Genomic DNA, 16,324 nt, shown 5'->3' with positions numbered 1-16,324 from the left:
ATGGATCGAACCCACAACCTAGCGAGGTATGCTCCTTGACCAGGAATCAAACCCAGTCTTTTGGTGTATGGAATGATGCTCAGCTGGGCTCAGGGCTAAAAGGCTTTTATTAATGAAACCGTCCTGCTTTCATTTGGCAATTTCTCTTGGAAATCATAGCAATATTACATTGATTACTCTAACAACCTATACCACGTAAATAAAAATCGCCTACCTGTTCATTAAGCAAGAAAAGACTGGAATGCAGACTGCTTTTTTATTTATTTTTTTTAATTGCTTAAAGTATTACAAAGGGTATTACATATGTGTCCTTTATTTTCCCTGCCCTTGACAATCCCCTGGCTTCCCCTACCCCCCAGTGTCTTATGTCTATTGGTTATGCTCATATGCATGCATACAAGTCCTTCGGTTGATCTCTTACCCCCCTCCCTCCTGCCTCCCAACCCTCCCCGGCCTTCCCGCTGCAGTTTGACAATCTGTGTGAGGCAGCTATGCCTCTGTATCTATTATTGTTCAAAAGTTTATAATGGTCTCTATTATCCATGAATGAGTGAGATCATGTGGTATTTTTCCTTCATTGACTGGCTTATTTCACTTAGCATAATGCTCTCCAGCTCCATCCATGCCGTTGCAAATTGTAAGAGTTCCTTCTTTTTTACAGCAGCATAGTATTCCATCGTGTAGATGTACCACAGTTTTCTAATCCATTCATCTACTGATGGGCACTTCGGCTGTTTCCAGATCTTAGCTATGGTGAATTGTGCTGCTATGAACATATGGGTGCATATATCCTTTCTGATTGGTGTTTCTGGTTTCTTGGGATATATTCCTAGAAGTGGGATCACAGGGTCAAATGGGAGTTCCATTTTTAGTTTTTTGAGGAAACTCCATACTGGCAGACTGCTTTTTATGTTTCGAGGGAAGACAATTCATTCACTGTTCACGTCCCTTCTTAGGGCATCAGGGTGATAATCTCCATTCGCATCAATTTAATGTCATCTGTTTCCCCTGATAAAGTAAAGCTTAAAAAAGAAAATCTGCTACTGCAGTCACAATATAGGGTATTAATGCCATTCTGCTAACAGCGCCTTGGCCAAGGATGACCAGATGGCCCGGAGGCTGGCTTGGCGAAGCTGCCTGAGGTTCCGGGAAGGCTGCAGGTCAGCAGCAGGGAGAACATGCTGTGTTAGACTACAAGCCGAGAACTGTCCCCAGGCTCCTTCTGCCACAAAATGGAAACTTAATGATTTATTGGTTTAGCTGTGACTCTCAGTTAAGCAAGACAGAAACTGGTTTGATGACCAATGTTAGAGGTTCCAAAGGTTTATACAATTTAGAGACACATCAGAGAAGAAGGTCACAGCTGTTTTCTTTCATCTATTTACACTCTTTCCACTAGGAAGGTTAAATGAATTCTCCTGCCACCACCAGGTCAGCGCTAACTACAGTCCCCATATCACAGGCAGTGATGCCTCTTTATGAATTACCTTTGCCTCACTTTCCTTAGTTCAAAAAATATCACAAAGGGCCTGGCTGGCATGGCTCAGTGGTTGAGCGTCAACCTATAAACCAGAGGTTACGGTTCAGTTCCTGGTCAGGGCACATGCCCAGGTTGTGGGCTCGATGCCCAGACTGGGGTGTGCAGGAGGCAGCCAATCAATGATTCTCCCTCATCATTGATATTTCTATCTCTCTCCCCACGTCCCTTCCTCTCTGAGATCAACAAAAATATATTTAAAGAAAAAAAAAACCCCTCACATTTCTACAGTAAAAATATTTTTTAAAAAATGCCACAAAGGGAAAAGGTGCACAAAGTGAGTCAGTCATGTACTTGCCCAGTATAGACTGAACAGAGCGATGGCCCCACCTGCTGATTCTACATAAACCGGCAGGAAGTTAGGGCATGCACAAGTTAGGAACCCTGTCTGAGTGCCTTCTCAATGCCCAAGTGACTCACAGCACTGCTGACAAAAGCCTGTTGTTCTTAGACACAGAGTGATATGTGGGGTTTCTAAATATTTTCTCTAAGGTTCCATGTCTTCATTCTTGTTTATTTATTTTTGGTTTTAAATTAGCTGTACAGCTCCAGAAGCAACTAGAGGTGCAATGGTTTTATATCGGATCAAGTGCTGCGAGCCTTCCTCCAAGTCAATCACATAGTCCCTAAAAAAGAAGGAAAAAAATGTATGTGCAGAGCTCAGCAGGTGGTCTATCGGGAGAAATATTTCCCACTGTCAAAATCACACACATCACTCACCTCTGCTCATCTGTTTCTGGTTCTACCAGGATGTTTTCTTGTCTTTCTTTCACTCTCAGAAACACATATGAATCTAGATCCGGCTTGGGAACTGCCAAAAAAACAATAATGCAATCAGAAAATCCTCAGCAAACACAACCAATATGGGAAAAGTTGCTGGGATTAACTGTACTGAGCACTTAAGGACCCGTGATGTAAAAGCATTTTGGGGGTAGGATGGTTTGAGGAGAGATCTGGCTTCTAGAAACAGCACACTTCCCACCCAGGTTCCACAGAGCAACTATTCATTCAACAAATGATGAGGACTTCAGACATGCAGGGAATTCTGCTACGCCTTGTGGAGGACACAGGCAGGCGGAACACATGGTCTCTGGACAAGGTGGTGATAGCAGCATTGGATGAAGCCGCACACTTCCCCAATGATGTGGGGAGGAAGAAGTTGATGTGCGCTTTAAAGGAAAGAGCAGGATTTAAAGAGGAACATGACCCTGGTAGGCAATGGCAAAGGCCACGGCAGAAATATGCATGACCTCCTGGGGGGACAGAGGGTGCAAATCTGGTTAGAAAATATTTCTAATATTAAGGAGTAGGAGGAGAGAGTACAGTAAGTCCTCACTTAATGTTGTTGATAGGTTCTGCGACTAAGTGAAATAATGTGTAACAAAACCAATTTTACTGTAGGCTAATGGATATAAACAAGAATTAAGTTCCTATGGCATTTCATCAATGTTATAATGAAGGGACATTGACTGAAATGTTATTTGGGGTCCTGCCACCTTAGAAACACTGGGATATAAAGTGATAATCTTGAATGATAGCCTAAGTGGTCCCTCACTGGTTGATTACGGATAAAGAAGCTGTGCCATCCCTCTTCTTCAACCACTAACCAATATCTCAAATGCCTCAAGCTGGGCTGCTCAACAGCTCATTTCCTAGCGCTCCATTTGTATCTGAAGACCCCACCAACGGCAGCATCCAGAATCTACTGGATAACTCTCAGTTCTTAGAGCCCAACTCAGGTCCCACACTGCCCTTGATTCCCTCATTTACAGGAGAGGGTTCCGGATAACTGGCTCCAAAGGTCTATGGAGGGCACCCTGACTGCTCCAGGGTTCTGGGCCTGCCAAAGAGACTCCAACTTCAGGGTGAGTTAACCCCACTAGGAATCTACTGATTGCAGGAAACTCAGCTTAGATTTCAACATGCCTTCCCCCGCCCTGCCATCGGGGTCTACAGTGCTCCAGAGGCCTGAGGGCGACTCACAGCATCTGGGCTAACAAAGCAAGACTCCAATTTCACCAGGACAGGCTGTCCCCCAGCTTCCAATTCCAAGACTGACTCTAGTCCCTGTAAGGAATCCAGGACAGCAACATGTGTTTTAGGAGGTGTCCACCAGCATCAAGTAGAAGCTCTGGGACAACGGCGTAGGTCCAGGTCCAGGAATTCAGATGCATGCCCATCAGCAGTCCTATGGCTGCTTTAATCAACTGGTCGCCATAGCAATGGGTAATGATTAGGGATGTGGTCCTTGCTGCATTCCTGTTCTTCTAAGGTGCAGACAAAAGTAGCTGAACTGGACATGGACTGGGCCTTCTGTTTCCCTCAGGCAGGTTCACCATAATGACCAATTCAGAGTTCTACAATCTGGTATGGGTTTGGCTTGCTCCTGGTGGGCACTGTGCCCCCCACTAAATACATGTGCTGAAGCCCTCACCCCTAGTACTTGAGAATGGAAATGTGTTTGGTATGGAGCCTTTAAAGGGGTATTTAAGCTGAAATGGGGCCGTTAGGTGGGGTCTAATCTAATCTGACTGGTGTCCTTATAGGAAGGGGAAGAGACACTCGGGGTGGGGGGAGGTACAGAGGGGGACAGCCATGTGAAGAGGCTGAAAGTGGCCATCTGCAGGCCAAGGACCAAGGCCTCGGAGGAAACCAACCCTGCCAGCACCTTGATCATGGACTTCTGGCCTCCAGATCTGTAAGAAAATAAATGTCTGCTGTTTGAGACCCCCATTCTGTGGTACGTTGTCATTGTAGCCTGAGCTGACTAAGACATCTGGGAACACGTCTCCATGCATCCTGTCCTAGCTCTCCCACCTGCCACAGGGGTCAGTGTGGCCCAGCACAGGTTGGTAGGAGATAAACTGCCAGGGCTCAGTTGTACTTGAACTTGTGGCTTCAGCACACTAAGCTTAGTTTGTGAACAAGGTGGATTCCTGTCCCTGGAGCACTGTTGGATTTGGTTTGGCAATTTTGTCTGACAAGGTCCTGCTCAGATATGGTGAACTGTGAAAGACAGATACGGACTTTAACCTATACGCTAGGGGTCTCCAGTTAGTTGATCCAAGGTTAGGAGTTACTACCGTAAGTCCCTCCCCTCAGCAGAATTGTAAGGGGATTCTGTAAAGAGGGCAAGAGGTGGAGGTGTTGGCCATGCTTCACATCCCCCAGCGCCTCTTTCCCTACCACACTCAGTCCCGTTCCCCACCTTTTCCATAATCAGAGAAACTCTTCACAACGAGAAGATTAGGAACCTTTACTATGGGTAAGAAGGAATCACTGAAGGTTTCCTTAGCCTCCCGTTTAAATCCTCCTTGGAAGCTGGACAGTCCCTGCACAGTCTGGCATCTGTGAGGAAGACACTGCCAGCTCTTTGAGAGCAGAGACCCTGTATCATCAGTGCCCCGAAGGGCCAGCACAGTGCAGAGGCCCACTAGACCACTGGATGACCGCTGAAGGAACAAGTGACTGAATGTGTGAGCGAGTCTACATCTATAATGGCAGCCAGAAGAATTTCAACCTAACCTTGAAGAACACCTGGCTACTCTTATACCTGCTTTAAATGATTTTCTGTTTTGAACTCAAGACCCTTCTTCTCTTTTCTTTCCAGCTTATCTACATACTTATTTTCATGTTTGAGAGAAAAAGAGTAAAGGTAAAGATCTTATTCTCAAGCACCTGAAGATACCTGGCATGTAAATGATGGCCCCTCCGGATGACTGAAAAGAGAACGTTCTTACCTGACCTCAAGAGGTCCACTTTCTGTAAATTAGGAGGCATATGCTTTAAGGCTACATTCTTTAGATAGGTCTCTATGTTCGCCATGTACCTGAAATACATAAATTAAAATCGCTATGACAACCCAACTGGTAGGAGCCACCTGGACTATCAGACAGACAATGGTTCTGAGATCAGTTTTGTGGACACAACCACCAAAACTCATGCTCACAGGCCGGGGAAAGAAAGGCAGTGCCCACACTCACTGCTCACTCACTCTCTGGCAAAGGCAAACTCTTCTGGAGAAAGGCTGGAAGGCTCCTCCTCATGGCGTGTTCTCTCCTTTTCAAGGACATGAGGAAAAAACTTCTCTATCTGTGGGATAAATGAAATTCATCATGAAAACACCTGTCAAAACTCAAGTGTCAAACATACTAGTTTTCTTTTAAAAAAATCTATATTTTTATTGATTTCAGAGAGGAAGGGAGAGGGAAAGGGAGGAAGAGAAACATCAATGATGAGAGAGAATCATTGATTGGCTGCCTCCTGCACGCCCCACACTGGGGATCGAGCCCACAATCTGGGCATGTGCCCTGAATGGGAAACGAACTGTGATCTCCCGATTCAGAAGTTAACACTCAACCACTGAGCCACACTGGCCAGGCATTAGTTTCCTGAAATAGGTTGAAGTTAATACAAAAATCGACTTCAACAATGGCAAATCTTCCTTGTCAAGACTGTTTTTAAAAATAAGACCTATATTCTAGACTGCAAGAAGGTAGGTTTCAAAGAATTCAGAGGAAACATAAGGGCTCTAAAACTAATTAGATGCTTTCTGTGAGAAGCCACGTCCCGTGTGGCTTAGGGTTTGGGATCTGGAGAAGGGCTGCAGGCAAATGATGAGACGAGACAAGAAATAATAATTTGGAAATTGGGGGCCAGGCGGAGAGTCCAACGCTAGGGGAAGGACTTCGCTGGTGCCCAGGCCCTGCCAACCTTTATTCAATTATGGATACACCTATTGCCCTTAGTCAGGCAGGCAATTCCGGTAATAGACAGACTATCTTAAAGGTCAGTAAATATTAGTAAAGATTTACTTTGAGACTATTTTGTCAGGAAATTGCTTGAGCCACAATTGTCTCGACTAAACAATTGGTGCATAGCTTTGGCCCTTGCCAGAGCTCAAGGTTCACCAGCATTCCGGGATTCTTGTTTACACTTTTCTGATAGTAAAGACAATGGGTAGCTTCCAACAGCTTTCATAAAAGATAATCTGAAAATACAATTGTAAATGATATTTAAGAGGAAGAAAAGGGTATATTATTTAACATCTTATGTAATTGTACAGGGTGTTCTATGAGATGAAACGTATATAAAAGCTGGAAAGATGCATACAGAATACAGAAGTAGATAGAACAGTGACACTTAATTATAAAAATGTAAACAGCAAGCATAAAGCCTACAATGAGGTAAGGCTCAGAAAAAAATGCTAAGAACTACTAGGGGAAAAAAATAGCTAAAAGCTACAAAAAGACATGAACCTGGAAGGTCAAAGACATGACCTGTTGTCTGAAGTCAGTGATATAAGCAGGGAAATGACAATGGCAAGGAGGAACTGAAGCCCAAGCTAAAGGAGCAGTTATTTATTTATTCTTTTAAAAATATATAATATTTGTATTGATTTCAAAGAGGAAGGGAGAGGAAGAGAAAGAGAAAGAGAGAGAGAGAGAGAGAGAGAGAGAGAGAGAGAGAGAGAGAAACATCAATGATGAAAGAATCATTGATTTGCTGCCTCCTGCACAACCACCACTGGGGATCAAGCCCACAACCCAGGCATGTACTCTGACCGGGAATTGAACTGTGCACTCCTGGTTCATAGTTCGACGTTCAACCACTGAGCCATGTCGGCTAGGCAAGCAGTTATTTATTTAAAGGAGTAGTAAGTCATTTGGCTTGGATCAATTATGTTCCAGGATAAATTATATTAGCATTTATATGGGACTTAAGTGCACAAAGAACGTTCTCCTGCTATATGTAAATTGCTACTACTACTGTATCACTTAGTGTACTAAAAATTTATGTAGTTTCCTAATCTCAGAAGAATTAGTTCTTTTGAAAATTTCCCAAATACAGAAGGTAGGGAATCTACACATACAGATTAGTGTCCTTAACCCTGATGTGTGGCATTATATTAGAATAGATAATTTAAAAGATGGTTTATGAACTCAAAGAAAAGTAAGCAGCTAACACCAAGAGGATTCATCCAAAAAACAACAGAAAAGGGAGTGGCTGGCAGTTGGGGTGTCTCAATATTTTCAAAACATGATAATGTCTTCATGACACCTTTGGGAACGCACTGTAAACCTGGGGCTGGGTGACAGCATAGAGCGGGAGACTCAAAAACAGCTGAACAAAAAATACTGATTCAATGCAGAGGTGTCAATGGGTAGGGAAAGCCTCTGGTGGAATATCCTATCATTGGCCCAGACCTATTTAAGGAGTCAGGTAAGATGTTTCATGACATACTTATCAAACTTGCGATGACATAAAGTGTTAAGAGAGAGTAATACATTAGGTGACAAGGTCAGGATCTAGAGACCATGGAAATGGCCCAATTTAATAAGTTAAGCTTAAGAGGGATAAGTATCAAACCCTACATTTAGGAGTCAAAGATCCAGCCATACAAATACCAGATGGTGACAGGATGGAGTAACAATAACTTAAAAACTTCAGATACGGTTAAAGTTAACAATGAGTGCATATGAGCTCAGTGTGAGGAGTCTCATACATACTAATGTAATACCAGGCAGTATTATTACCATTTTAATATCCAAAATAAGGGAAGTGACCATCCTGCTTTTCACAAACATGACCAAACTACAACTGAGATATTGTATTCAGTTCAGGTGGTATAATTAGAGAAGGATACTGACCAACTAGAACTCTGTTGGGAAGAGACCAGGAGAGCAAATGGAAATAAATGGTTGAAACATTTAACTGAGAGGGTTTCAACGAGACCCGTGAACTGTTTTCAGATGTCTAAAGAATTCTTATGTAGGAGCATGTATTCATTCAGTGATAACTAAGGGGATAAGCAGAGCCAAAGAGAAGAAACTTCAAGAAGTAAGAACTTTCTAGGGTTAAAACAGATATCATACAAAATAGGAATGTTCTGCATTTTTACAAGTTAGATGGCTGCAGACTCTGGTTGACTGTCAAGGCAGCACTGCCAGGCTGTAACTCCAGGGGACACCATTCACACAGCCAAAAAGTTGGCTAAAAATGTGTTCCCAGAGGTGTGCAGCACATGTTCCCTCTATGCTCCAGAACAATCTCTTGTCCTCTTACTCTTTAGCTACCCTGATACTGGACCTCAGCAGCATCTTCAGGGCCTGAACCCTCCCAGGCCCCAGCCCAAGTTTTCCCCAAGATGTTCTGTCTATATTATAGACTGCATCGCCTTAATGCCTACAGATATCCCCATGTCAAACCTTCATGAGCCGACACCGCAAGTAGCTGCTAAGGACATAACGGATCCTCTCTATCTCCATTCGATGGATACTGATCTTCAGGTCCCCCTTCTTTGCTCTCCTGAGATTTTCTTCCTATTAAAAGGGAAAATGAAGTTTATAAAAAACATGATATTCAAAGACTAAGAACCTTCTTTGTTTAATCTACACAGAGCCCACAAGGACCATCATCATTGGCAATGTTGAGGGCTCGAACACTACATTTAGGTCAAAGGAGAACAAAATACTCCCAAGAGTTCTATTTTAATTCCTTAATTACACAAATAATATATGACTTCAGTCTTATCACATAAAGTTCAAACAATACTCATTGACATACCTCAGATATATTGTGGGTTTTGTTCCAGACCACAATAAAGCGCGTTATAATCTTTTTGCTGGTGGGGGGTGGGAGGGTCTTGCCTTCAATTTGTAAAAAACTCAACACATGTGAAGTGCAATAAAACTAGGTGTACCTGGCCTGGATGGTGTGGCTCAGTGGTTGAGCACTGGCCCATGAATCAAGAGGTCATAACTGGATTCCCAGTTGGGGTACATGCCCAGAGAGGGCTTGATCCCCAGTGAGGGGCATGCAGGAGGCAGCCAATCGATATTTCTCTCTCACCGATGTTTCTAGCTCTATATCCTCTCCCTTCCTCCCTCTAAACTCAATAAAAATATATTAAAACACACATATAAACTAGGTGTACCTGTACTTTTAGAATAGTTAAATTGAATCTGAATATGATTGGTCAGAAGGGCCTACAAGAACTCCAACCCAACTGTAAAGGAGATAATACAGCAGATAGAAGAAACGTCTAAAGCAGGGGTGGGCAAACTTTTTGACTCGAGGGCCACAATGGGTTCTTAAACTGGACCGGAGGGCCGGAACAAAAGCATGGATGGAGTGTTTGTGTGAACTAATATAAATTCAAAGTAAACATCATTACATAAAAGGGTACGGTCTTTTTGTTTGTTTGTTTTATTCATTTCAAATGGGCGCGGGCCATAGTTTGCCCACGGCTGGTCTAAAGTCTAAAAAGTAGTTAAAACATCAATTGAGAAACCATAAAATATCGATGTTTTAAAGCTACTCTGAGGTTGATAATGACTTAGGCCAAGCTCATCTAAGACAAGGGCCACAAACTCACATGTCTACTGGGAACAGGCAGGTAAGATATAGACAGAGGTCCTCAAACTTTTTAAACAGGGGGCCAGTTCACTGTCCCTCAGACATTCCACACATGCGCACTGCGGGCCCGGGATGAGTTGGCTGCTAAGCAGGACAGGCAGCAGCGGGAAAAACACCTGGCGGGCCGGATAAATGTTTTCAGCGGGCTGCATGTGGCCCGCGGGCCGTAGTTTGAGGACCCCTGATATAGGAGAAAGGTGAGCAGTTAGGGACTATGGGGCACTGAGACTTCACTGAAAGGCGGAGGCCCTTACCTTGCCTTGGTCAGCTGTTTTCGTATAAAAACATGGGGCTGGTGATGACAGGTTTTTAGACTTCTCATGGGAAGCTGATATTCAGATATTCACAGGTACTTTCATGCTTTGTAAATATAGATAACTAATTCAATACTTAAAAAACAAACTAGACTGGGCCAAACAAAACAGATTTGCTATCAGACCTCTCACTATACTGACAAACTCTTTTAATATTCTCCTCCTTTATAACCCTGGGATAAGCAGTTCTTACCATGTGGTCTAGCTGTTCCATGACACATTCCACAATTTCAGGCTTGCTTTCCAGAAGGTCAGGGGCAAACTTTTCATTCATCCAAGCCTAAAAAACAACACCAAAAAAAATTATACACACACACACACACACACACACACACACACTTCTCATAATGGAGCAAAACAACCCTGTAAGTCAGTACATACCCCATGAAAATCACAGCTGTTTCAGGTAAAGAAAACTGCCTACCAGTTGGAAATACTGGAAATGTGTTGAAGGCAAGCTGTTTAATAACAGTTTTTCCATTTCTTTTAGTAGGAAATTGGGTTTGCAACCTTATATTTAACCAACATTACAAAAAAATCACTGTTCACTTCAAAAATGTTGTTAGAAAACCTGTTGCTGAGAGTAACACCACCTGGTGTTCAAACAGTACGTTTTACCAAGTAGCATCAACACATTCCCTTCACCTGCAATTTCCGCCAGGGGGCACTAGCACCTATCTATTTGGGGAGATGCAGTAACACTAATAAATCTATACATCTCTTCATTCCTGAATCTCAAAGCACTTTGCAAATAGTTTTTGTTCATCATAATAACTGAGAGGAAAAAAATATAGTTAACCTCATCTTATTGATGAGAAAACACAGATTAAGTTATTTACTAATGTCCAAGAATATAAAGAATGGCAATAGAAGTGAATATTCATCTATTAAACAGCTTTGGAACAAGAGTTTAAATCCCTAATTTATGACTCAGGCACAGATGCTTGGTGCATTTCAGAAATTACCAAGGCTTAGAAAATGAAAATGCCCACAGGTGACTGAGGAAATGTTTACTTATCTTTCAGATACAGAAAATTTAGTTTTAGCACAGCTCCGAATTACATGCCAATTAGGCTCAGTTTATTTCTTTTGACATCATTGAGTCTCTGCTTCTCCAATTATCACCATCAAGACACATTCTTAAGTACTGGGTATTGCTACTATCACAAACTTTTTCAGGTGCTCAAGCTTCTGTATTAGTGTTGCAGAAGTTACCCAGAAAGACAAGCAGTATAATGAATGAAAGAGCAAACTGTCATGGAAAACTTATAAAGAAGTTTTTCTTTTTAACTGACTTTATTAAATATTAATAGTTACAAAATACTTATAAAATACATATGAACATGAAGAATAGTAATATAAATATCTGTGTACATTTAACTTCATTATCAAACATTGTCATTATTTTAAGTTTCTGTGTCCTTCCCTTCTCAGAGGTAATCATTAGCCTGAATTGGTGTTTAATATTCTGCACTTGATCTTAGCCAAAAGGCCGAGAAGCGATTGGTGTTTAATATTCTGTACAGTTTCCCTACATTTGTTTTTAACTCTTAGTAGCGCTTTCCAATTTTTACATGACAAGGAATGAAAAAAAACAGCTATCATTTTTTTAAAAATGATAGTGCTGGTACCGTACACTGGGGTAAAATGGACTAGATTTGGGGATGAGATTTCTCATTTACATTATGAAATTATGATAAAATATAAAACAGGGGGGAAAATATTAGTATAAAACTTTAAAATAAAATCTGTTCAAAATTTTCAGTAAGAAACTTGTGTTTAAATCCATGGTTGTTTTTTTTTTTTAATAATTAGGTTCTATATTTAAAATGTCAACATCTGGTTCTCTCTCTCTTTTTTTTTTAATCCTCACCCAAGAATATTTTTCCATTGATTTTGAGAGAGAGCAGAAGGGAGGGGGAGAGACAGAGAAACACTGATGTGAGAGGGACACATTGATTGGTTGCCTCCCACACGTGCCCCAAATAGGGCTGAGGATTGAGCCTGCAACTGAGGTATGAGCCCTTGACCAGAATCGAACCTAGGACCTTTCAGTCTGAGGGCCAACGCTCTATCCTCTGAGGCAAACTGGCTAGGGCTACATCTTGTTCTTGATCAAAATTTTTAATGATAATCTGTTCATGTTGTGGGCTAAAGTGTGTCTCCTTCCACCCCTCATTCATAGGTCGAAGTCTTAACTCCTTGTACCTTAGAATGTGACTGTATTTGGAGACTGGGTCTTTAAGTTAAAATGAGGTCATTTACGTGGACCCTGATCAAACATGACTGGAGTCCTTTTAAGAGGGGTACACTTGAACACAGACACACAGAGGGAAGCCATGTGAAGACACAGGGAGAAGACGATCATCTACAAGCCTAGGAGATAGGCCTCAAAAGAAATCAACCTGTTGACTGTATCAATTTATATGCTCACTGCAGAATACAGTGTGTGTACTTCCCAATCAGCAGCACCTTGATTTTAGACTTCTTGCCTCCACAGTTGAGAAAATAAATTTCTGTTCTTTTTTCTTTTAATATATTTTATTGATTTTTTTACAGAGAGGAAGGGAGAGGGATAGAGAGTTAGAAACATCGATGAGAGAGAGAAACATCAATCAGCTGCCTCCTGCACACCCCCCAATGGGGATGTGCCCGTAACCAAGGTACATGCCCTTGACTGGAATCGAACCTGGGACCTTTCAGTCCGCAGGCGGACACTCTATCCACTGAGCCAAACCAGCTGGGGCTAAATTTCTGTTCTTTAAGCCACCCAGTCTGTGGTACTTTGACATGCAGCCTTAGCAAACTAACACAATCATTAAAATGAAAAACTATGCACTGTAGGTAATAACTTTTACGTCAGTTTTTACAGACATTCAGGAATACCCCATATATCAGTGGTTCTCAACCTTCCTAATGCCGCGACCCTTTAATACAGTTCCTCATGTTGTGGTGACTCCCAACCATAAAGTTATTTTTGTTGCTACTTCATAACTGTAATTTTGCTACTGTTATGAATCGTAATGTAAATATCTGATATGCAGGATGTATTTTCATTGTTACAAATTGAACATAATTAAAGCACAGTGATAAATCACAAAAACAATATGTAATTATATGTGTTTTCCGATGGTCTTAGGTGACCCCTGTGAAAGGGTCGTTCGACCCCCAAAGGGTCACGACCCACAGGTTGAGAACCACTGCCATATATACTCCTGAAGCTGTGTTTATCAGTGGCCCTTGTCAGGGTGCTTCTTAGGCTATGCAGCCTCAGTCTGTGTCTGCAACAGCTGTCCAGGTGGTGGACCAACTCCCTGGCTGCACTCAGGGCACTGCAGGAGAGCATCAGGCCAGAGGAACAACTGCTAACCTGAGGCTGTGCTGTCAGACGCCACTATCCTCAGGCTGCCTTTCAGGAGCCCTGATGACACCCAGCCTGGTGGCTCTGGCTGCCCGGGAGTGAAGGGTTAACATCACTGAGGCACATGCAGCACATCAGTGTGTGCCACATCACCCAAGCTGACAAGCTCTTCCTTCAACAATCGTTTTGAAGTATTTGAATCTAATCGTTTCTTCAGCAATGTATTTTTTGTTGTTCTATGTTATGTTCCTGGGTGTTATCCATGCTGTAGCACCAGCTATCTTTTATTCGCTTTATTGTTGTTGTTTTCTCATTGTGTGTATATGCCATAAATTTTTTTATCCACTCTACTGTTCTATCCAATCCATTCTATTGTAGGATATTGGGGTGTTTACAGTATTATTGCAAGCAATGCTATGAACAGTTTGTGCATGCCTCCTGGAGTACACATGAAAGTTTTCTCTAGGGCAGCGGTTCTCAACCTGTGGGTCGAGACCCCTTTGGCAGTCGAAGGACCCTTTCACAGGGGTTGCCTAAGACCATCCTGCATATCAGATATTTATATTATGATTCATAACAGTAGCAACATTACAGTTATGAAGTAGCAACGAAAATAATTTTATGGTTGGGTCACAACATGAGGAACTGTATTTAAAGGGCCAGAAGGTTGAGAACCACTGCTCTAGGGTATATACCAGGGAGTAGAATGATTGGGCCACAAAATACGTGGGCCTTCAACTTGACAATAACAAATTATTTTCCAAAATGACAGTATCAATTTATATGCTCCCTGCAGTATACAAGTGCACTTCCCAGTATTTTATATTGTTCATTTTTTTACATTTCTGCCAATCTGATGGGTATGAAGTGATATTTCATTGGGATTTAAATTTTAATTTTCCTGACATTTGCACAGTTGGACTGAATAAAAAGGCCAAGATGGGAGCAAGGGGATTCTACTTGGAGTGCTCACCTGCTCCAGCCGTTCAATGAGCTCTGCGGGAGTTAGGACCACCTCCTCACTACCGCCATCAGAGTCCTGTCCCGGGAGACCCAGTTCCTCTGTCATCTTCCCCGGTACCTACTGGGAATAAAAGAACCAATACTCTCCTAAGCGTTTTCCATTTATTTGCCAGAACAGGCAACTATGTATCCACAGCTGGGCGTGTAGAGGCTCACTGGCAGTAGCTAGACAGAGAATGCATTGGCTTTGCCTTTCCCATTCTGTGCCTCTTCCTTCACACCTTAGATCGGGTATCAGTTCCCCGAAGTGTTCCCACATACACCTGGAACTGAGCGCCCCGCACACCATGCAATAGTTACTGTCTTCCCGGGAGACGCCCTCTCCGCAGGGGCTGTGCTCCGCTCGAATATGAACGACCCGTCTGCTCTGTGCCTGGCGCCTCTGAGTACCGCGGACACAGTGACCTGTGTCGTCCCTGAGCTTAACGCGGGGCTTCACTCATAGCAGGCACTTAAAATTGTTGGGAGAACGAATCAGGGTCTGGTTTCCTGCAGTCGCAAGGCCCAGCCGTATCAGACCAGTGATTAAAGGCTCAGGAAGGAGAGTGATGGGGCCGAGAGGAAACCCCAGGAGCCTCAGGGAAACTGAGGGCATATTCCCTCCTCCTCCAACACACACACACACACACACACACACACACACAACACCCCTCCCCCCCCCCCCAGAGGTCCCCTCGGATGCTCACCTGGGCCCTTGGGAGGCAGCCGGCGGCCAGGACGGGAAGCCCCTGGGGAAGCACCCCCGTGGGGCAGAACCCGGCTTTCCCCAGGAGCACCTGGCAGCGGAGCAACCTTTTCTACGTCTTCCCGAGACCTTCCGGACCCTGCACTTCTCCCTTCCCGCGCTCCTCTTAGAAATGTTACGCCCGGGCAAACGTCACCGCGCACGGGCGGCGCTGACCAATCACGGCCCGGCGTCCCGGTGGCCCCGCCCACGGGGTGAGGATGTGCGTCTGGGGCGTGTCCCGTCCTCCCAACCTCACGTGGACGCGGCGGCTGGTCCGGATTAGCCCCGCCCACCTCGGCCGGCAGCACTTCCGTGCAGTCCCGGGTGGCACCACCTGGTGATGGTCGGCGGGGGGCGCTCACCACCGCGGCTGAGGAGACACGGTGGTGTCTGCCTTCCAAGCCCCCTCAACCCCCTCACCTCTGGTGGCGATTTGAACAGAGAACTGGGGCCTGTTAAAATCAGGCCACTTCACCTCTTGGGTCATCTTCTCCACCCACTGCTCTTGGGTCCCTTTGGTTCCTTCATGCCGGGGCTTCAGCTATGGCCGCTACTTCCAGAACTAAAAGCCTTTGGTTTTTAAAGCGCAGTACCAGCTCACCAGCAAGAGCATTGGGAACCAGTGAGGAGTGCAGATTCTCAGGCTTCGCCCAGACCTGAGAAAGGTGGGCATCAGTTTGCTAAGATGGAGAGCCATGTCCAAGGAGCCCAGCAGCCCTAGCTGTTCTTCCCCCAGGTGTCTGAATTCAAGGAGCCTTTAGACCACGGTTCTCAACCTGGGGGTCGAACGACCCTTTCACAGGGGTTGCCTAAGACCATCGGAAAACACATATAATTACATATTGTTTTTGTGGTTAATCACTATGCTTTAATTATGTTCAATTTGTAACAATGAAAATACATCCTGCATATCAGATATTTACATTAAGATTCATAATAGTAGC

At 43.7% G+C, this 16,324-nt stretch overlaps 1 protein-coding gene across 1 annotated transcript; it reads right to left on the bottom strand.

Annotated features, from left to right (window-relative positions):
• Nucleotides 1-317: 317 nt before the first annotated feature.
• GINS4 (GINS complex subunit 4) lies at nucleotides 318-15,511 on the bottom strand. The gene is made up of 8 exons (XM_070408464.1): nucleotides 15,340-15,511; nucleotides 14,604-14,714; nucleotides 10,463-10,549; nucleotides 8,746-8,859; nucleotides 5,532-5,629; nucleotides 5,278-5,366; nucleotides 2,258-2,348; nucleotides 318-2,163 (listed from the first exon to the last, which is right to left on the bottom strand). Exons 2-8 carry the CDS (start codon nucleotides 14,697-14,699, stop codon nucleotides 2,067-2,069), a joined length of 672 nt encoding a protein of 223 aa, XP_070264565.1. The 5' UTR covers nucleotides 14,700-14,714; nucleotides 15,340-15,511; the 3' UTR covers nucleotides 318-2,066.
• Nucleotides 15,512-16,324: the final 813 nt, after the last annotated feature.

Source organism: Myotis yumanensis, unplaced genomic scaffold (assembly GCF_028538775.1).
Source record: "Myotis yumanensis isolate MYYU_CA2020_CCGP unplaced genomic scaffold, mMyoYum1.0.hap1 SCAF_3, whole genome shotgun sequence".
Lineage (NCBI taxonomy): Eukaryota > Metazoa > Chordata > Mammalia > Chiroptera > Vespertilionidae > Myotis > Myotis yumanensis.
Note: the sequence above shows the minus strand (reverse complement) of the source record. Positions and strands in the feature narration are given on the sequence as shown.